This window comes from Botryllus schlosseri, chromosome 6, assembly GCF_051294905.1.
Source record: "Botryllus schlosseri isolate E-star chromosome 6, Bs_hap1, whole genome shotgun sequence".
NCBI classification, from domain to species: domain Eukaryota; kingdom Metazoa; phylum Chordata; class Ascidiacea; order Stolidobranchia; family Styelidae; genus Botryllus; species Botryllus schlosseri.
The window spans coordinates 22,776,623-22,798,941 of record NC_137241.1 but is presented as its reverse complement, the minus strand read 5'-3'; the positions used below and the strand labels follow the sequence as shown (position 1 = coordinate 22,798,941).

At 39.4% G+C, this 22,319-nt stretch overlaps 1 protein-coding gene and 1 long non-coding RNA gene across 3 annotated transcripts in view; one reads left to right on the top strand and one right to left on the bottom strand.

Moving 5' to 3' along the window:
* Positions 1-13,978, bottom strand: part of LOC145441572 (ATP-binding cassette sub-family C member 4-like) — a 58,271-nt gene extending 44,293 nt beyond the window's left edge. The window contains exons 1-13 of one of the 2 annotated variants that reach the window (XM_080319468.1): positions 13,854-13,978; positions 13,233-13,343; positions 12,377-12,488; positions 8,827-9,042; positions 6,270-6,359; positions 6,038-6,201; positions 1,962-2,087; positions 1,762-1,900; positions 1,281-1,391; positions 768-875; positions 595-699; positions 340-531; positions 59-274 (exon numbers count right to left, since the gene is read on the bottom strand). In XM_080319468.1, coding sequence (XP_080175594.1) covers positions 59-274; positions 340-531; positions 595-699; positions 768-875; positions 1,281-1,391; positions 1,762-1,900; positions 1,962-2,087; positions 6,038-6,201; positions 6,270-6,359; positions 8,827-9,042; positions 12,377-12,488; positions 13,233-13,343; positions 13,854-13,915 — 1,752 coding nt within the window. In that variant the 5' untranslated portion in view covers positions 13,916-13,978. The remainder of the gene's footprint in view (positions 1-58; positions 275-339; positions 532-594; positions 700-767; positions 876-1,280; positions 1,392-1,761; positions 1,901-1,961; positions 2,088-6,037; positions 6,202-6,269; positions 6,360-8,826; positions 9,043-12,376; positions 12,489-13,232; positions 13,344-13,853) is intronic. The other variant, XM_080319469.1, reaches the window with a different exon arrangement.
* LOC145441596 (uncharacterized) overlaps positions 1-22,319 on the top strand; it is a 39,486-nt gene that overhangs the window by 14,462 nt on the left and 2,705 nt on the right. The window lies entirely within an intron of this gene.

Genomic DNA, 22,319 nt, shown 5'->3' with positions numbered 1-22,319 from the left:
AATTGTACATGTGAAAAGAAGGTGGTTACCCGATTGTCACTTCGCCTATTTAGCCGACCTTATTTTTCAACAGTCCGCCTGATATGCAGCTCGTGTATAGATGGCGCGCAACCGGTGCATCTACCGCACTTAATGGATCATCCAACAGGTAGATGTTACAGTCTTCTTTGTAGGCAGCTCTTGCTAGGTTTATTCGCGCTTTTTGTCCTCCGCTTAGGGTCACTCCTCTTTCACCGACAAGAGTCATGTCGCCGTGTTCCAATAAATCTAAATCCTGTCAGTAGCGCAAGTGTGGCAGTATGGAATTGTTCACGTTTGCACTTTGCAGCATTGACTCACTTTCGTTAAGCAACAGGCGGAGATCACTTTAGCGTATCTCGACCTGTCAAAGTTCCCACCGAAAAGAATGTTTTCTCTGACAGTACCGGAAAACACCCACGGTATTTGACCGGCGTACGCAACGTCACCGTTAGTAGTGACCTCGCCCGATAACGTGGGGAGTTCCCCCAAAAGTGCGCTCAGCAATGAGGACTGTTATTGACAGGTTCAGTTTACTATATTCTCGAGAAAGAGAAATATCGTTAATAGCCTCACTTTTCCTGCACCTACTGGACCAATCACCGCCACAAGCTCTCCAGGATTGACACGAAGTGAAATATTGTTCAGGGTGAGATCGCTGTTTTCGTTCAAGTCTTCAGACTGATAGAATATAGAAATATATATTTTAGTAAATAGCCAATAGCGTCACTAAAATGTGAAAGTTCAACCGAATTCCATTTTGCAGATAGACTCTTCATTTCCACAAAAGCATCACTCGCTGGCACAGCTTCAGTCTTTGCGGAGTTCGAACAAAACTCGTCGGTGAGCAGATATTCCTTTTAAATAGTATATTCATATTGAAATGAACCCGAATATTTTCGGCTGACACTCGTCAGGGGTAATCGTCAGCAACTAGTAGAGAATTGGAAAGAACATTGTATATCAACAATCGTATCACAAAATATGACGTCACCAGCATGAAATTTCGAATGAGAGAGCGTTCAATGTACTATTTTTAGGTGATACACGAACTCCTTTTGTTGACAGAGTTTTGGTTGGTGTATTTTGATAAAAGTTGATTCCAAGGCACACAAATGGAATTGTGAACGGCCTCGACCTACGATTCGAAATCGGTCGTCTCGATAATTATTCGCACAAATCGGATTATCCAACAGATATTCCTTTTATACCGCGACATCGATAAAATAGGCAATTGAATCGAGCATGTATCTTCTAAATACCTGAATTCGTTTGGAAGACGAAAAGGCCTCCGAGGTTTTTTCAATACTCTGTAGTAGAGCCATACCGGCCGGCAGTCTCAAAGCACTGAGAACGCCAATGAGGTAGAAGACCTGTCAACAGCCCGGTACATGACATTATATAAACGTAAATGCCTATTTCTCAATATTAATTGACAATTTAACATTTTCAAGGCAATAGTTGTAGGCTCATATACAATAATTGAATGTAGCGCATCCAGAATCGTTACCCTATGAATAGCCTATACAATACATATTATATATGCTGCTATGAAGACGTGTTGCCGTGATTGTCGACCATAAACGACCACTGTTCAGATAAGATGCTTGGCCCGAGATCTTATCGTTTCGTTGCCTGCAGTGACGTTCATTGATGTTCAGACTTATTTCTGGTCAAAGATAATTTTTTAGAGGATTTTGATTGCTGGACCATGGAACACCTGCGGTGCATTCCTGTTCTTACCTTGAAAGCAGATATGCTACCTCCCAAGAATATGTAGCATGTGATAGTGATCAGAGTGATCATCTTTTCCTGTACTACAAACAGTGTCATGTTGACCGTCTTGATAACCGCCGACACCAATATCTTATCAATCTCCTTTCTGTTCGAGATAATACCACAAATCAATTTGAAATATGCATCTAATAGCAAAACAAATCTACCTTCGTCTTTCGGACAGAATCACAGCAAACGGTTTTTCCCAAGCATACATCTTTATTATTCTCATGCCTGTGATCACTTCATTCATTCCGAGTACTCGTTTGTCGGTCAAGGACGCAATGACGAGCCTAAAACGGTATGTGTTGGCTTTTCTATATTGCTTGATGTATTGGTGGTTGGTCGATATTTGAACAAGAGCACTAAAAGTAAGAGCACCGTCTCTGGTTTCCATAAATGTAAACTAGATTTCTGGTGTGCTTTAGTGCTACTATTTATAAAAGACCCGTACACACAATAAAGAAAGCTCAACCCGTCTTTTATGTCTGGAAGATCAGAGGAAGCTGTGCCCAAATCTGTTACTGGAAGGCCTATATAACAGTCAAGACAAAGTGCTATAGCAGCCGTCGCGTGACTTTCTCAGCGATGACGTGAAGATATGTGGGAGTTTCTGCTTTATCAATGTTCCCCTCTCGTGTAACGGGAATGCAAAATAGTAGATTCACAAGGTTACTTGGCCAATGTATGACCCAGTGTTGGGATGACTCGAGTCATGACTTGACTCGAGTCAGACTCGAGTCACCTTTTTCCTATGACTTGACTTGACTCGAGTCACTTTGCTAAAATGACTTGACTTGACTTGACTCGGCGTATCAGAAATGCGGTTTGACTCGTGACTCGGAGCAAAATTCACGAGTCAATTTCAAGTCATCAAGTAATCGGAGCCGATAAAAATCACTGTATCTTGCATATGTTCGGATTGTTCACGAAACGCTTGTGTAACCCTTGAAAGCGACCAATCATTCAACGATCGATCGTTTCACTGAGCCTCGATTGTTCTCTCATAAATAAATTGATCGCAAACGAAGTGATCGAAGCTTACAGTTACGTTGTCGTAAACTCTAGTAGTAAAGTAATAAAATAGAAAAATGTCTATTTCTGTTCTATGTTCTTACCTTAACCGAACCTCTTGTTTTATTGAAATCGAATTCGAATATAGTGTATATTGTCCTCGACCATTAGCGCAAGCTGGAATTTTATCATATGTATGTGTAAATGAGTAATGTATTGCATCTTATCAATTCGTCTCTCTATTCTCTATTTTGGCTGGTAACTATATAAACTTAGGCTATGCAATTACTTACGCAGCTCAACAGTTCTACGTGTATGTGAGCGGTACCGCGCCTTCTTGCTTGTATATTCCACTATATATTCGTTCATTGGTTCGGAATCAATGATCCCTCAATCTGTATTTCAGACAGCTAGCAAATTGCAATGACGTAATCATGCCTCATACTTCGAAAAGGCAACTTGACTTGAAATGTGACTTGACTCGTGACTTGACTTGACTTGACTTGACTTGACTCGAGTCACCGCCAAAAATCGAGTGACTTGATTTGACTCGAGTCACCTTTGAAAATCGATTGACTTGACTTGACTCGAGTCAAAATGTGCAATGACTCGGAATGACTCGTGACTCGAAGGTAGTGACTTGATCCCAACACTGGTATGACCATTGGAGTTGTTCAAAAAGAACTGTTTTTTTTTCACTTCTGACTTGTTGAAAAAATGTAAGGTTGCATGCCTATAAAAACGCTGCACACAAAATTTGTGTCAGCTCCAGCCAGTAGAAGCGAAGTTATTATGTAATAACTGAGCTTCTATTGTTTGGAATTGTACAATTTGAAATATCGACCCCCATAGTCGAGATGGCGTAATGGTGATGCGTCCGGCTTCTTGATCGGTAGGTCGTTGGTTCGATCCCCGGCCGGGTCAGACCAAAGACTCGAAAACTGGTATCCGCGGCTATCCTGCTAGGCGCTCAGCAATCACGGATAGCATGGAGGAGAAAAAACGGGGGTGCAGACTATAGATGACCTTGCTATAAAGGCCGTATCGCATCTCCATCGTCAAAGCATCTCGATGGTGCAGGCGAAAAAGAATACCATATTTCTCTCTCTCTCTATCGCCATTACCAAACATCGTGTTCCAGGCATGCCTGATACGTTTTTACAAGATTCCCTCTTGAGATAGGCGGTAGCGCTTGGCTAAAGAAACTGCTGGTTCGTGTAAACGCGGTCCTTTTTGAAAGGTTCTATTCTGTTTGGACCCGAACGAACACGAACCTATGACTTCATAGTGCTCATTCCAACCCTAAATTTCCGTAAAGCAACACTAGCGCCGACTCAGGCCACAATATGCCACAATATTGAAGTAAAAGCTCCAAACTGGAACAATCAAATGCTATATAATTCCATAAAACCAATATCTTTCAATATCGCTTTGCCAACAATTTCGCCGAGGACTTGCAAGAGAATATAATCTAACGCTTACCGGTCTATATACTATACCGGACAATGTATCCTTAAGGCATTGGGCTATTGCTAGATTGATATTGATCAGAGTGAAGTTCCGGTTGCTACAGATTCTACCTCAAAATTATGTTATACAGTAGCCAACACCGCGATCGGACGGATTTGGTTTTTATGATACAATAAACATATCAAATCAATACAGATATACCGTATGTCTGCTATACTTTTTACATTATACAACGATGCATTCTATATATAAATTTCGTTGATGTCAATCATATATAATGTTTGTTATTGCCGCCCAAGCTCACACCAGAGAGCCACTAAATATTCACAAACGGAAATCTGAATATTTCGAGCAAACTTTTCTAACAAGACAAATAAAATTTGTGACAAATAAAGCAAGGTGCATGCTCGCATATTGCTGAATTTCTTGTGCCGCTGGCATGAGCACCATGCAGAGAGTGTCCGAAATTTAAATGGAAAGAATTTCAACCAACGTTAAACCGACGTGAAAAATTGTAGTATATGGAAAAGGTTCACATTGAAGAACCTATAAAGGTTCGTTTGTGAAAGTCAGGTATATAACAACTATATATAGGGGAGATGTGGTACCGATGGATCACTGGGACCGAAAATACTTTGAAAATTCTCTATGGTAATTCCATGATTGCACTCCGTGAACTTGTCAACAATTGCATGCTAGCAAAATCTTTCCTCACATACAAAAAAATTCGACGTGCGCGAGCAATGGGGTCTCTCACAGATGATTTTTGTTTTACGGGGTGTAAACTAAATTTAGATCGACATATACATTTTTCTTTGTAGCCTTCAACTCGAACAAACCAGCAATCATTTTTATTGTGAAGTGTAGGGCTTGTATCAGGCTATATAATGGCACTTATTATTTTTTTCAGTACTTTCCTTGAGTGGACTTTTTTTCGATTTATGTATAGAATTCGTAGGGTGGGGACCGATGATACAATAGCTAAATCAAGCAAAATAATCAAGCATACTAATCACGAAACAAATGAAACATGCCTACGTATAGAAAATCTTTATGTAATAATTGCATATGATGTTTTATCGCTATAACGAGGTATTTGGAAGTCACACTGTCGATTTTCCGGCAATATGTATGTACCCTCAAATTTATAAGTCCGAGCCTAAATCGAAACGTGACAAAAATGACAACATTTGAGTTAATATTTATTCTATTTTTTGACAGTTGCGACCAAACATTCTTCTTTGGCTTGCTGTAGCTTAGATTATAATACTGAGCAAGAAAAGTAGTCACATTTGAGTTTTTTAGGGTATATGTGTCATAGGTCCCCGGGTCGTGTGTCATTGGACCCACTGGGTGGGGACCGATGACACGTTCGAGCAACAAATTTTGAACGTCCATTAATATTTTTTGAGACGACGGATATTCATGTATATGTGCGCGATAGGTAGAGCTTGTATCAAAGTGCTGAGCCAGCAAAAGATCTGCTGTTTTCGGCTGAACATTTCAGGGTCAGCGATCATTTTCCGATTTTTGATCCATCGGTACCACATCTCCCCTATATATGGGTTCTATATATATCCCTGGCGAAAGCGAACCTCCAAATTTCTGAGATTCCCACTCCGAGCGTGAACCTCACGTTCACACAATTCGTAGTGGGCCTATGTACTACGAAGGCTGCAATTTTGAAGTGTCTGAGGATATTCACTTTTCACACTTCATTGGATCATAATATTTTGCATACTGGATAAACATTAGATACCTCAACTTCGCATACTGCTTGCCGCAAACTGATTGGAGAGCCATGAGCACCACGAGAAGTCCCATCCCAGCTAATATTGACGGCCCGAACTCCCACCACAAAATCGTCGTACCGACAACGCACTGCAGAGGTCCGATCCAGATAAAATGCATGAATGGCGGAAACTAAATTGAAACGAGGAGACAAGTGTTTAGCATGTGACGGGCTGGAGCATTGTAGTCGCATAACTAACAAAGTCATATCTGATAACATCGGTGGCTCCAAGGTTGATAATCTTTCCTGATGAGAATTCACTCAGCGACTTCTGACTCAAACGGAGAGTCTGTAATGCAGGTAAGGCCATATAGTAACGATATTCCAGTTTTTGGATCGGTAATTTCCTAAAGCGTTGATATTGCCTAAGGACTGTTTATTCTCGCCTCATGCTTAAACAAATGAACATAGGTCGCACCGTACAGTGTAGGTAGGGCAGTACGCATTTGCATAATGGCTAGTCGCCGCGGCATTCATGGTTCTGTATATTAAAAGCCTAATAAGAACTGATGGGCTTTCATTACGCATTCGTTGAGTAATAGCCTTAATTAGCCTATTGCATTTCCCCCGGATGTTGCATATAAATTGATATGAGAATGTGATATTAGATATTTTAAGGTGGTTCTATTAAGCTTTCTGCAAGGCAAAGCTCGCGAAGTCAGCTGTTAAAGACCACTAACTTGATTGTGATTGTTCGGTATCCTTTGAAAGAAATGCTACGTGGCTGTTTGCTATAGCCTCTATATTATACTGACAATTCCATTAATTCTATTGTTTAGAGGTAACGTTTAACGTTAATTTAAGATTAGTGAAAATTGTCCGTTGCCTCCACATATAACTTGTCGGAAACGAGCTGCAAGCTTACTAAGCTGCATTTAAACACATTCGTACAGCACTTGCACCATTGTGAGGTATGATCAGAGTAGCTTCTTTTTTCTGGCTACATGCACGGATCGTTTGTGTGTTTTCAGCAAATTCAAGCATATCTACTTCGGTGATGTAATTAACCACTTTACTTCGCCGAAATATAGTGGTCGGCGATAAGAGGACAATCTGTAAATATCTGCATCTGTAAATATACCAAATCGGGCACTTTCGTCCGTCATATGAGATGGTATAAGCTCGTTTTGATGCTCTTTTCAAATGCGAGGACTCGTGATCACATGCATAGTAGGAGCCAAACATCGTCACTACAGCAGTTACATATAGTACATGCCCTTCCCACTGTAATGTATGATATGTCAGTGACATGCGGTCATGGGAGGCAAGTGAAGCAGTGCAGGATGAGTGAACGAAAATTGTGAAACTTTCAATGATTTCTGGTATTTTCTATCGCTGTTCATGAATGACTAGATTTTGAACATTTTTACTCTCAAAATCACGCAATATGCATATTTATTGTTCGAAAATAAAACGCGAAAGGAGAGGTAAGGCGCAGGACGGGCCAATACTGCCCTATGTTAATATTAGCGCAATTCATCGTAAACAACTTCGAATTTATAACTGATGTTGATCGAATATAATTGTCACACTGATTCCAAAAATCTAAATATTGATCGAGTTCTCAATTCTCAAAGTATTCGGCGGTAACGAAACGTTGCGCCACACGCCTACGTTTTAGCAGCGGTACTAAAAAGCCGAGATATCTGGAACTAGAAGTTCTAGATATCCCTGTAAAAAACTACTTCTACCAATCAAGAACGAGGATATCGCTGGGCGTTATTTGTAATTTGACTTTGTAATTGTGAATGTCTCTTCCACGGCAGTTCATTTGTCACAGCAGAGCAGGAAGACAATGTGTATTTGAAAACTGCATTGACATACAGGCGTCGCCATGTCTGCTGTTCTCGTCAGTCAATCAACGTATCGTGCAATCCAAGATTTCGAGGCGGGTATACATCGAATTCGCGAGTGATATAAGTTGCCGGCGCGACATCAACTTGAATTTGAGGACTTTGAAAGGGGGTCCGGGTCCCTAACCCTGAATAGGCCACTGTCTTGACCTCTCAAAACATGTTTATACTGCCACGAGAATAATTATTTTGGCCGTGATGAAAGTTTACTACCACGTTTCTGTAATATTGATAAATTGAGTACAAAGTTTTTAAAAAATGACAAAGAATCGTATCGTATATCCAAAAGAGTCATATTTGGCTCGCGAGCCATAGGTTCCTGACCCCTGGTTTGAATCATAGACCGTTTATTCATAATGCTACAATGAAAAAAAATTTGAACGTGAATATGGAAAAGGCAACTTGTGACTTTAATTGTTACGGCATACGTTGCTATATTGACTTTATTTTGAACCTGGAATACTCATACACGGACAAGGTACTAGGTTACGTTAATCACGGTACATAAATAAACTAGACTGCAAAGTAAACGTATTACCGGTTCAGTTTATGCAGCCTATAGTTTTGTCCACGCGTTAGCATTGATACATCGATTTTATAGTATAATGTTCCAAGTAACCTTTCGCGGGCCGCACAATGCCCATGCAGGTCTGATCTATGCGATCGAGGGAGATAAGTGTAAATAAGCTACATTGACTTCGATTCGCTCTGTTATTACCGCAGCTTTGATAGCGATATTTTACTATGTTTGTGGCGCGAGAAATTGTCTATTGGACGCCAGTCGAACCGTCCGTCTATCATTCGGACATTTAGTCGACTCTCTGAGAAAAAGTTGGTTAAAGGCACATAATTGAAGCATACAGATTTGAATTGTTAAACACTTATCGAGACGAGATTGCTCACTTTTTTGTACATCAGGGCACATACAGAAATTCGCATATGCCATCCAATCCTGTATGTCCTATAGAATACTTGATGATGAACGATTCCCAAAGTGTACGCTGCCACAACGATTGCTACCGCATAAGCGTAGGCATGCCACATCGGCAGTGTGTCTTTCTGTTCGAAATATCTCACGAGATAACTAACCAGGACGGCTGTCCCCATTCTCAACACCTCCTGTACAAATGCAGAATGCGTTCATGAAGTCGGCAAGCAATAATGTTTAATCCTATTTTGCGATCTCGTGTATAACTCAAATACGAGCGCGAGTGTCAAAACTGCGAGTTTCAAAATAGGGAAATCAAAATAGGAAGGCAATCGACATAGCGCGTATCATGATAGAGACTATAGAGAGTCATTCAAAATAACCAAGGTTAATCCAAACCTTATACTTTAGTCCAGTGCTTTTCAACCTTTTTGAGCTCCATTCGCACTTTTTGCCAAATAAATTTCATTCGCACAAACTACAACCGAAAATTGTCATAAAAAAAGAAGATGAAGATACTTAACAACATTTTGTTCAGATTTGCAGCAAATCGGCTACTATGTAGCTTAAGCTATCAAGTGTCTCATTAAAAAGGCAACTTTTTTCGCTCATTTTGATTTCAACTATTTCACTAAAACCCTTCTCTGCCAAACAAGTTGTTGGGTTTTGTACAAGAACGTCTACTAGTGTTTGGATGGCCAGGTCTTAAAATCTGTTTTGCACTCCTATCCAAAATACGGCGTATTTTTCGCGAGTGAATAAGGCTTGCAGGTAGAAATCGTTTATGAGAGCTGACACAAAGGTCCCGGAGGCTCCAGTTTGTCGAAAGGGTGAAAAACTCACATGTTTGTGTAGAGGCTTTTGCCTTATGTCTTGGAAAATAATGTCAAAAACGATCAAGGAGAGTACGCTATCTTATGATATACGTTGCTCCAACTTGTGTTCTGTTTTTTTTTTCGATTTCCCATTTTAGCCTCGCGAGTAAATAAGAAGAGCAAATAATCTTACGATACCGTGTGTTCTGCTCTTTAGCTCAATCTAACTGGAGAATTCATAACAGTTTAATAACGGTAAAGCAGCTTTTTAGAAACCACTAAAATCTGAGTTTTTGCGGCATCTCGCGACCCGAGCCTCACCCATGAAAACGAATTCATTTTTAATATTACAGTAGTATGCTACGATTTTACGGACATGTATGACATACAGAACGCGCACACCACCACAATTCTATACCCAAGAGAGCGCTACAAAAAATGTCTGACACACGCAATTTCAAATTATGGTGAATTAAATTCCTCTGCGTGTCGCAGTTGTACTACTGTAACTACTGTCTAGTGTCTACTCAGATTGCAAGAACGGGACTATTCCGTGGCGTCAGCGGAGCATATCCATATCGAAAGGTTTTGCCATCCAGCATTGGTCATTTTTGGCCAAGGTTTTGTCGCCGCTTATGGCCAAATCTTTACGTCTTCATGGGTCCCGACTAGGGCTGGGCAAAATCGAGTACCTGAGTGATTCGATTCTGAATCACGTAAAATGCTTCGAGTCGAGTCGAGTATTCGAGTATCACTCATTATGACGTCACAACAGAATGTACTATGTAAAAGTTTAAATATGTACCTTTTATGCCACCACGAAGAACATAATGCCTGTTACCCGTCACATTAATGATACTTCGGTATGTTTTCGACCATACCGACTTCATTGCACTTCTTGACAATGTTGTGGAACGATCATGACTTCGGAAATGTGTTATTTCCAGTAACGTTCGTAGCTTTGTACTATGTCTATCATGCTACGACACAGTCAATCAAGGTTTCAAGGCTTCCTCAGTGGAAAATATTATCAAAACTATAATTCTCGTTAGTTCATTAACTTTCAGTGGCGAGGAGCTTGTAATTTCAGTACTCGAAAAAATCGTCTTTTACCACTCGACTCGAATCATTAAATTTAATACTCGATTCAGATTCGAGTACTCGAATCATTGTGCCCAGCCCTAGTCCCGACGCAGAAGTGGTTGGCCTCGAAATGAATGAGTCTCATGGGCCTGAACTCGCTCGTTGCTCACCCCTACATTAGTTCATCCCAACGGTCTTTGATCATTTTTTCCAGAAAAACCAATCGGACAAAACTTATCATGAATTCTCATGATAAAGCCATATTTTCTGCGTGTCTCGCTTATTGGCTACAGTACCCGACACAGCGACATTGGATATGTAAAAACTATGGCATAATTTTTTGCAATATATTCAACAAATATTACATACATATTTACTAAGCAAATAGCTCTGACACCGTGTTGACCAAAAATTATACCCTTTGGGGTCCATACTCTAATAAACCTTGAAGGGATAAAAATTTGCGTTACAGTAACTTGCAAATGTGAGTCTGTAATGATGGTATTTACTACTATCCTCGTGCCTCGCGCTAATCGAACAATTATCACGAAAATATGATGATTTTTAGCGAAAGAAAGCAGAAAGTCAATTTGTCGTCATTTTTCAGCCCATCGCAGGCTCAAACGGGCTGCTATACTGTATGTCTGCCACTATACACCAGCTTCCAAACCAGGCTTTTGGTTGTGTAATAATTATAGTGCGAAAATATTAATTCACCACGGCTTGTGAGAGCTACGATTAGAGGTGCGTCGCAAGTTAAACAAGTTTTTACAATTGCGTCTCAACTACAACAGTTACACTGCCCTTGAATTTCCTATTAGGTTTAATTGAATTGTTCCAAGTCAGAAAAATTAACAATTATTCACGATTTTTCATTCGCACCATTCGCACCACCTTCGTCGTTCGCTCTGCAATTTTTTTCATTCGTACAAGCCAAGTGCGAACCGTCACACAGGTTGAAAATCACTGCTTTAGTCTAATCGTAACACAACTTACCAACAATCATAACTCGCTATTTTAAATGACTGCCTGTCACAGGACGGGCAACATACAGCCCGCGACGAGATTTTGAGTGGTCCGCAGACAGTTTACGGTCTTTCATGATAATATCGTCCGCGGTCACAGTCTGCCGCAATTTTCCACTTCTTGCTTACTACGTCAAATTATAGTGACTGTAGCTTATTCCCTCTTTTTTCGGACACATATAATAGTGATTGTTAGTTATTATTCAGTTATTTGTTTACTTTGTGTCCGTCATGCAGCCATATAGTTCAAATAACCTGTGCACAGCTTTGATCGACCACATATGTTTCATTGACATGAACAGTTATATTGAAGTTGATTACGTTAATAAATCAGTGAATACTGTTTTGGTCTCTATGCTTTAAACTTGAAGATTAGATTAAATATACGATTATTCCTTGTATAGGTGGATAAATACGATTGTAATGTATAGATTCAGGAATCCCGGCCCGCCAAGTATTTCATTTTCCCATATCCGGCCCTTCGACTGGAGAAGTTGTCCGCCCCTGTTATCATGACCCTTATTGCTTTAACAATCGCTATTTGCAAAAATATAAGTCATGATTTAGGTAGACCAATTTCGCGCCAACGCAGAGTTATATACCTCGGAATATGCTGCGATTCCATTCCTCACTAATGACCATTTGTGGGTTCGTAGTAAAGTGCGAAAGAGATTTGGCTTTCTGTTTTTGTTTCGTAATTCTTTTTCCCAATTCCTAAAATAGAAAAAGTAATCGATTTTATGCTCACACATTATCCGTAGAAACTCGAACATTGTTTGAAAACTATCATCAACGGGGGTGATATTCTAGCTGGAGTGTTGCGCCGGAAGAGCGCGAATAGGACAATGTTGGGACAACGCAAATGCACTATAAAAATATCTCTTGGGCATTTAGATTTCAATTATATGCATATCTAACATACACGATGCATCTGCGCATTTGTGCAATATATTTACAATGTTTAGTTCTGTCATAAAATAAAATAGCTCAGTTTTATTAGAATTATTGTGAATGCTGAGGGCGTCCATTCAAGTGAACTTTACGACCGTTGTAGTTTTGTTCTATTAGGAAACTATAGGCTATGCATTCCAAAGCAGCAGTTGTGCGTATCGCTAAGTATCGCCAAACGATTTCGTTATGTAAGAGCTTTTGCTTTGTAAGCATTATTGCCAAAGCTCACTAATAGTTTCTTTGATCCGCGGTTGCCCAAAAACAAATTTAGAGATCTGAAAGAAATTTCAACTTACGCAACAAGTAATATTCCTAATTCATGGGGAAATTATTATATTGCGTGCATAAACGCTAGTTAGATAAAATGTATAGAAAACTTCAATGAAAATCGTTTGGATCATACGTTATAACATTGAATGTAGTAAGTTGTCTCCGAAACTTGTCAAAAAACATTTTGATAGCAAAACTCAATCTATTTTCAGCATAATTTACAACATATATCACAACCTCTCTAGACGTGAGCACTGCTCGTACGAAGTATCTGCATTTAGGAGTTCCAACATATCGTCTTCTTGAAGATTCCTTTTTCTGCCATCTTTAAAGAAATCGTTCATCCACCTGCAAACAAGATTTCATATCACTACAACGTATACTTTCACGCCGTGTCACGCAAATCAATCTGATATATCAACATAGTCACACATGCAAAAACGCACTTGATTGCTCTAAAAACGAATCAATAATATCTATTTTTCGCTTCACAGAATCAAAGACACGCTACCACTGGTTTCTGTCCTTCTTGCAGATAATTACCAATACTTACGGTGTTATTTACTTATAGGCCAATGTTACAAAGATGTTACAGGCGAAAATTTAGTAGCCATGTTAATCGGAATCATGTTAATCACTCCGCGAAATAACTATATCTTCATATTTACATACTATTGCTCTACATTCAAATATCAAAAATATGATCACAATTGTAGGCAAATTCCCTACGAAAGTCTCATAAACTTCAACGTCAGGATGGCATCATTGGTCAGTGGTGAGTTATGTAAGACTGGTGGATGGTTTTCAAGAGAGCAGAAGATCATCGTACAGATATATATTAAATTGACAAAGACTTACCAGTACGTTATGATTGACAGTATATTAGCTGTCTTCATCTTGTTTGGTTGCAGTTTCTTCATATTGCTTAGTAAAATTAGTGCAACAATATTGCTAGTGACCAACAAATCCTTAAAAACAATAAATTTCTGAAATCACACAGATTAATGCTTTGCATTGCAATGTTCTGGTAACTTTATATATAATGGGAAATACCTGTGCAACTGATCAAAACAATCGCTCGCTGGTTCGAAGATTCGGAGCCACCCAATGCAGTACTATCTTCGTTAGATTCTAAAGATTTACTGAAACGACCTTTCGACCTGTTTCGCACAGTTCAGTTACGGGGTCCAATTATTGGTATTACATCGATGCTTCCTGTTCTGTCAGCTTTGACGAAAAGATTGCATGCTCGTAAAAATCTTACATGAACTAATAAATAGCGTTACGTAACAGTTCATTGTAGGCCCCGTTTGATTCTATCCTAGAATGATTCATACGCGCAATCTATACATGATTACGATTCGCCTCGTTCGCTTCCGTGTAGAATAACGATTCAACTAGGTCAGTATGTTATGTACGTACACATCTATTGTATTTGCAGCGTTGGCGTGGAAATGATCGTGATCGCAGGTTTCTCGAACTTTTTTGCTCTGCGGACTTGAGTAGACAAGGCAAATCGGGTTTTCCACCACCAGTGTTTTTAACCAGGGCATGGTATACCACATATCAGGGACGGGCAACTTCTGCGGCCGGCGGGCCTGATATGGGAAAATGAAGTAGCCTCCCTGGCGGGCCGGATTACAGAATCGATACATTATTCGCGTTTTATCGACTTACGCACATACAAGGAATAAATCTTATTTAATGTAAAGTTCGACTTTGAAGTATAGCGACTAACCTACTGTTCTTTATTAGCTGTTGTGGTGAATCAGACATCTGTCGTCGATCAAAGTTGTCATCAAGTTCGTTAACCTCAGGCTGCATGTCGGATGTAGAATCTGATATATTGGAACGCAGTCCTGCCTTGATAATGTTCATGGTCGACTTGTTTCCATGCCATAAATGATACGTTTTCCATACTTTCGCCGTTGCCCAAATTCTCAGATAATATTCTATTTTTATGTGTGGAAACTTACCGGCGTATATGTTCTAATTATTTTGGATGAAATCATTTATTTACGCAGCACTGATGCACCAATTCTATCCTCAAATTCTCTGTCTCCTATGTCAGCGATGTAGGTTGTCTAATCATCGAAGACTGAACGTAAAATATACATGGGATTATTTGGCAATCACAACAGAAGCTGATAACATGAAAAAGTAGTGTGGTAACACACTGCCAGCAGTAATATCATCTACAAAATGACATGAAATTAAGGTGTTGTCCTACGTGTATAGGCCTACATCTTATAAAACAGGGCCCATCAACTGGGTGTATTGTACACCCTAATGGGTACCATAATTTTTAAAGGGAGTACCGTACCACTCGGCTATTCATGGGGTGATTACTTCATGAATGTAATCGATTGCGATTACGATTACTTCCGAATGACGCGATTACGATTACGATTACGATTACGATTACAGCAAAATCAGGAAGTAGTCGTTTACGATTACGATTACATTGGAAAAGTAATCACGATTACTCCCGATTACATTTATTTTGAATTTTAGAAGTTATATTGGAAGACAATATATGGATTGCGCTGAAAAGGACTAACGAGATAACAAACTTCCTATAAAAAAGATGCGTCATTTGCTTGTTACGTCATAATGTGCCCATTGTCTATTTTAAAAAAGGACGATTTATCGCACCCAACGAATTGCATTCTCGCCAGGTCCACGACTGCCGCACCCCAAATTTCCCAATAGGGTGGGGAGCGAGCTCGGAGGGGACTCAAGAGTATTTCGTACACCAACATAAATTATAGAGTATTCTCGAGAGATTTAATTAACTTGAAAATTCTCTGTAGATAAACTTGATTTTGGAATGCATACGTCTCCCCCTCAACAAAAATGCATACATAATTTATAGTAGGCATGCATTTAAAACAAATGGTTGTTTAAAATAAAGGCTTTAAAAAAACTAAATTGTGTTTTTTTAAGTTGTAAAATTATGCCATAATTGTGTAAATGCTTTCCACAATTACCACCCGATTTGGCCGACGTACATCGATATGAGATGGTCGGAACCCCTCAAAATAGTCGGTTCAACAGTTATAGTACAGATATTTCGTCAAAGGAGCTATATTTTCCCTATATTTTCAATTGTCAATGTCAATCCACATTGGTTACGTCAAGGCCTAAAAAAACATGTTTTAAACATGGGCCTTTTTGTAAACATGCTCGCTTCAAATTTATTTTTGTTTTAAATGCAACCCTAGCAATAGGCATTTAGGTTCCAGTTAAAACCGTGCCACGACACACCAAAAGACATATGCAATTTCGACCAACACGCGACTTCACGAAGTGTGCTACTAAAGAAACACCTTGGCCGAGACTTAGGGTATGTGTCCATTGTCAATAGCCGCGCTGGGTGGGCGTGACTAATAGTCCAGTCCTTCCAATTCGAGCCCGCAATACAAATGCCACCCGGACACCCTCAGAGCATTAAAGACATGACAATTTGTATGTGCGTCTCACGAAAGTTTTTCTTTTAGTCTGCTACGTTAAGGATACAACAATATCTTTTGATTATATAACATACCGGAAGTCACGAATTAACAACATACACCAAAGTAATTATGACAAGATAACAGACGTTATATTTATGAATTACGTGCCCCCAGCTCCACAGGTAAATCTGACCATCGGGGGCAGAGAGAGAGAGAGAGGAATAAAAATTAATAATAATGTTGATTTTTATTGCTTCGTTGTGGAAACCGTAATGTTTTATTTGATTAGTACAAAATTTCAAATCTCTGTCCGGTGTACGTACGTACTACATAGGCCTACTGCTCGCCAAGCAGCAACGGTCAAACTGCGTTTGAATAACCAAACATCAATACACAAGTTACTAGGTAGAGTGGTGATTAATTATCCAGCTGCGGTGTACTGGCGTGTGGAACGGGTTGATAACCTGATATACAGCACGGCGGGTGTTCTTACAATCACACGAATGTACGTGACGTACATCGAATATCTATTTACTGTGGATACTTCTTACGCAATGACTATAGCAAAGCTAATAGGCTACTTCTAACGTAATAATGAGCAATATCATTTAAAAATCAGACGTTTGTATTATCATGAACCTGATATAATACACTTCCTTGTTCACGAATGTTCAGTTTATGTCATAGTCCTTGTACAAATAAAAAGTAATCGTTCTTTCACAAAGAAATCGATTAGAAATGGGAAGTAGTCGATTACGATTACGATTACTTCGGAATTTTTTCGAATGCTATCGATTGCGATTACCATTACTTGAAAATGCTGTAGGCCTAATTGTCGTAATGACGTAATCGATTACGATTACAAATCGCGATTACCCCATGTCTGGTTACTACGTAGGCCTACCACTCGGATACTATACTACTATACAACTCGGATGCTAATTCTTCTCCAGTTTGGATGCCACATTTTATCGGAATCCAAGAACGCTGTTTCTGCACTACATTTTTGGTTCGGTTCGGTTTATTAGCAATTTTTATCTGTTCAATACACCACAAAAATTGCGATACAATGAAAAGATTGGAAGGTGTCGAAACGACTTGGAGAAGTCTTTGGAATCGGACACCCACCTTGGCCTCCAGGCGTTGTAAAGAGGAGGCATGCACACTGAATGAAAAGTAAAAGAAGATAGTATAGAAAAAGCAAGCGGCGAAAAAATGGGATGGCATGTCACGGAAGGCGAGATCGATAGGTCAGGTCGTGGTCCTGTAATCTTTAGGGCTGACTAGTATTCATTTAGTAGAAATTGCTTGTATTTCGACTTGAGAGTGGAAATACTCGTCGACTGTCGGATGGCCGACGGGATACCGTTCCACACGTCAAGTCCAGTATATTTGATAGAACAATGATCGTTTCGACCGATCATGCAAGTAGTTATATAGATCGCTCGCACATCGCCATTGGTTCTTATGGGTGCACCCGACCGGTGCCGCGAAAACTCGTCCTGAACCGGTGACCCTTTCAGACCCCCCTTCCACCCGACCGGTGCCTTATGAGTATAGGGATCTCTCGACCGGTGCCTCGAAACTCGTCTTGAACCGGTGACCCTTTTCGGTATATGCATCTCTCGACCGGTGTTGAATATGTATCAAGTAAATAGTCATGTGAATGAATCTTTGTTAATGTGTATATCGTGAAAACTCGTGGTCGTGACTCGCCTTTTTTACTATAGGTGGTGACGGTGATTCGCCTGCCGTGTATTCATACGGGCTCTGTGGTGACTAGCCATGTGTTCTTATGGGTGCGGTCGCATGCGGCTATTGCGTCTTGTGGTCGCGCGGTAACCCTTTTCAGTATAGGGATCGGTCGCACGCGGCTTCGTTGTTGACATGTCGTACTTCGTGTTGAATATGTATCAAGTAAATAGTCATGTGAATGAACCTTTGTTGATGTGTATATCGTAAATTATTATATATGATGTCGTAGTTCAGTCGCGGCAAATGACCGATCGTGTTCCAACTCTTTCCTCGCTATTGATTGCTACCTGAATAATACTTTCAGATCGGATTATTCACACCGCTGTTTCGCGCCTACAGAATAGTCTGCTGTTCACAGTCGCAACAAGAATCACAAGTATACACATTTATACATTCATTTATTACTCTGAAATCAAACTCTTCACAAAAGTACGCACAATCGTATCATTAACTTTTTTATCATCATCAAAATTATTCAAGTATTCCTTGGCTGAAAATCCCCATCGTATTGAAAACTCGTGTTGCCACATCGTAGGTATAGGCATCTCTCGCACGTCGTACTTTCGCGTATAGGCTGTGGTGGTGACCTGCCATTGTTTCTTATGGGCGCGGTGATGATGCCACCCTTTCAGGTATAGGCCGCGGTCGTGATTCGCCGTGAAAACTCGTGGTCGTGACTCGCCTTTTTTGCTATAGGCGGTGGCGGTGATTCGCCTGTCATGTATTCTTACGAGTTCTCTGGTGATTCGCCATGTGTTCTTATGGGTGCGCTCGCACGTCGTACTTTCAAGTATAGGCATCTCTCGCATGTCGTATTGGAAACTCGTGTTGGCACATCGTACTTTTAGGTATAGACATCTCTCGCATATCGTACTTTCGGGTATGGGCATCGCTAAACAGGAAATTCACTAAACCGCAGTGCATTGTGCGATTTTGAAAACCAGATGTTGGCGGTTGTATTTTGACCTGTGTGACCCACTAAATACATCCGCTTTGGAAATTCGGAGCGCGCACTATCGTATCGATTATTACACTAATCCAATCGGTGCTATTACATTCAGCAGTATTCAGTATTCAGCAGCGACACGAAAAGCGACCAACAAATAACCGCACTCGTAAATTAACACTTCAAAAAGTGTAAAATAGATTGCAAATCCCGCGATCGCTGACAAGATAATGTCTCGGGCATAACCATTTTTAGTGACTTGGTGTTACAAACATACCGATCGCTCACGCGGCGAAATTTTAGTAATCAGTTTGTCACAAAACTTGATTTCGCTGGTAAGATTTGAAGAATACCGACTAACAGAACCCTCAGCGGTAACTTGAATAGCAACAAATTGTCATTTATTTCCGCCCTAACCCTAATCCTTTGTGAGATTACCACATACTCAAATAGATGCGAAATAATTGTAGAATCATACAATCTTTTTAGGAATATTACTTGACTTGACCAACTTTCGGCTCTGTTTTCGATTTCCACACAGTCGCTATAAGTTTCCACGCTTCTAGAATAGGATTGACTTTAGACACGTCATAAGAATCATGGTAATATTCAATCAATGTGTCAATTTACCAACTCGAAATCTCACTCGCGCTACAAGTGAAGCTGAATTGTATCCTCGCATATTTGTTGAACACACACATGACAAAGAACATTACCGAGAATTTATAAACTAGCCATATTACTTTTCACATCTATCAATATCAGAATACAAGTCATCAAACTTTTTGTTAAATGTAACATAACACTTTTGGAATCGGATTCGTTATAGTCATACAAATTGTATTAAACCCAACACCAAAACAAAAGGACTTTTAAGTTCATTGAAATCAAATCATTCGTCTTCGACTTGCGCTTTATTAAATTGCACGCAACAATTCGTTACGAATGAGCTGTAACCAAAGTTAAGAAATCTTTGTGTCCACAGATATGGAAGATGAATATAGCTAACACAATCACGAATCGACGTTTCAGAGTATTTCACGGATGTAATAAACTTGTTAGTGTCGCCTATCTAAAAGTATGCATGCGTTCGATTTCCATACCGAGTGTTGCGATGTTTAGGATTCGCTTACAATGGTCAAGAGTGAGGATTCAACATCAATGTCGTTACTGGCGGTATTCACAACAGAGAATCGAAACATTACACAGTGAGAAAATATATCTTTGATATCAAAGCACTATCCCAAGTACACAATTAATACTCGACTCCGTTCACACTTTCTATAGAACGTGCTAAATGTAAAATTTCACGAGGTTGCAAGACTTTGATCATTACAAAAGTAAATTGGGATATGTTTACTAGATGCATTCAATTCAGTTAGAAATGTCTGGTGCACAACAATCGTAATATCAAGGAAGTACTTGCTACACTGTAATTCACTTAACGTGTTTTGCATTGTTGTTCATTTGTAGTATTGATTGAAATTGTTTTTGAACACCCAAATAATAATTCCCAACATGAAACCAAGCCGCTGAAAATCGTTACCATCACAACGAAACAATTTGTACGATGTTTGTCAAATGTATCCTAGGTGTACTAGAATTATTTGTGTAACACATACACCGACAATGCAATCGAAAATTTTTCCGTTGTCATTCGCTAAAGTAAATGTCATCACAATACTCTGTCACTAAAAGACGTTACTTGTATGTGATTGAATCCCTAACAATTAACTCACTAAACCGAACTCCAAAGAAATTTTACTCACTCGACGGATATGAAACAGCGTCGCTTAATCGGTCTATATCGTTTTTCTAAAGGTAAATCATATCCATCCAATAGAAAACAATTTTCACTAGCTCGGTAATGAAACCGAAGTCTTCATTCAATATTTTGTTTGTGTCAAATACTTTGCAATAAACACCCTGGAGCGGTTGAGCTTTACATCATCAGGCTGTAATCTGTAGATCAAGCTTACATCCAACTTGTAACTGTATCGTTTAACTACCGGGTTGCATCAGTTTGCTATTTTTTGTCATTTAGCGATTGCTGAACATACCACTTCGAATCACTCCATCGATCGTAATTTCCATCATCGTGATAATCGAAGTACATTTGTTTCGAGTTCATAACAACCGACTACTTTTTCTATGACATGATAAATTTTTGACAAGTTATGCTTAGAATATTGGTGCATACCACGAAAAATAATACACCACTCATATTGATAGTGTTACTCCATTGATCGGTATTCTCGAACGGGTCGATTTTCAAACGAGTAAAATTTATTACTTGAGTTGTTCTGCTTACTTTATTTAAATGTAAACTTACCCGTCTTTCAAAACCGCAACAAACAATGATAAAAAAGTATGCAATCAAACACAACAAGTTTTACTGTAGGACACTAATTATTAGCCCACATAACTCATTTCTTACCGAAGGCATATGAAATATATTCATGTTACACGAAAATACTCGATATTCTCTACAAACCTGTACAATGATTGGCGGTGCTTTCAAACTGTTTCGATGTCACAAGAACTTTATTGTCTGAATGGTTGTTCATGTATCTTAATAATCAAATATTTCAACACAGAACTAGTACTAACAGAAACATCAGAGTTGTTTACACAAAAGTTTGTATGTGTACAGTATGCGAATACCATGTGTAAGTCCAGCACAATTGCAGTATCCATCCGAGTTTAGTTAACACAAATTTATTACAACGGAGCCGCGTAAACTTTCGCGAAAGAAAAGAATACTCACTTCCCGAGGGTTCTGTCAATTTCATAACAATAAATCAGCTACTCCAACAACAGAGTACATATGTTTTCTAGTCACGGTCCTTACATCTTTCACACAGATCAATCTACTTTGCTAACGAAAAGTGCTGAGTCATCACATGATTATCCTCACAACAACCAGTAGATGGAGCTGTATTAAAATGTTCTTAACCCTTTACACACCAGCGACAAATTGTTTAGTGAATCGAGTTGTTGTTCAGCGTCAAGTCTCCATGTTGAAGCGTACATTAAAACAGTGCAATCCAATTAAAACCACGGATCTATTTTCATTTCCTCACAAACTGTCACATACAGATAAATAAATTTTATTTTCCCAAAACATACTTGTAACCAATCGCTTTCATTAAACACACAACACCATAA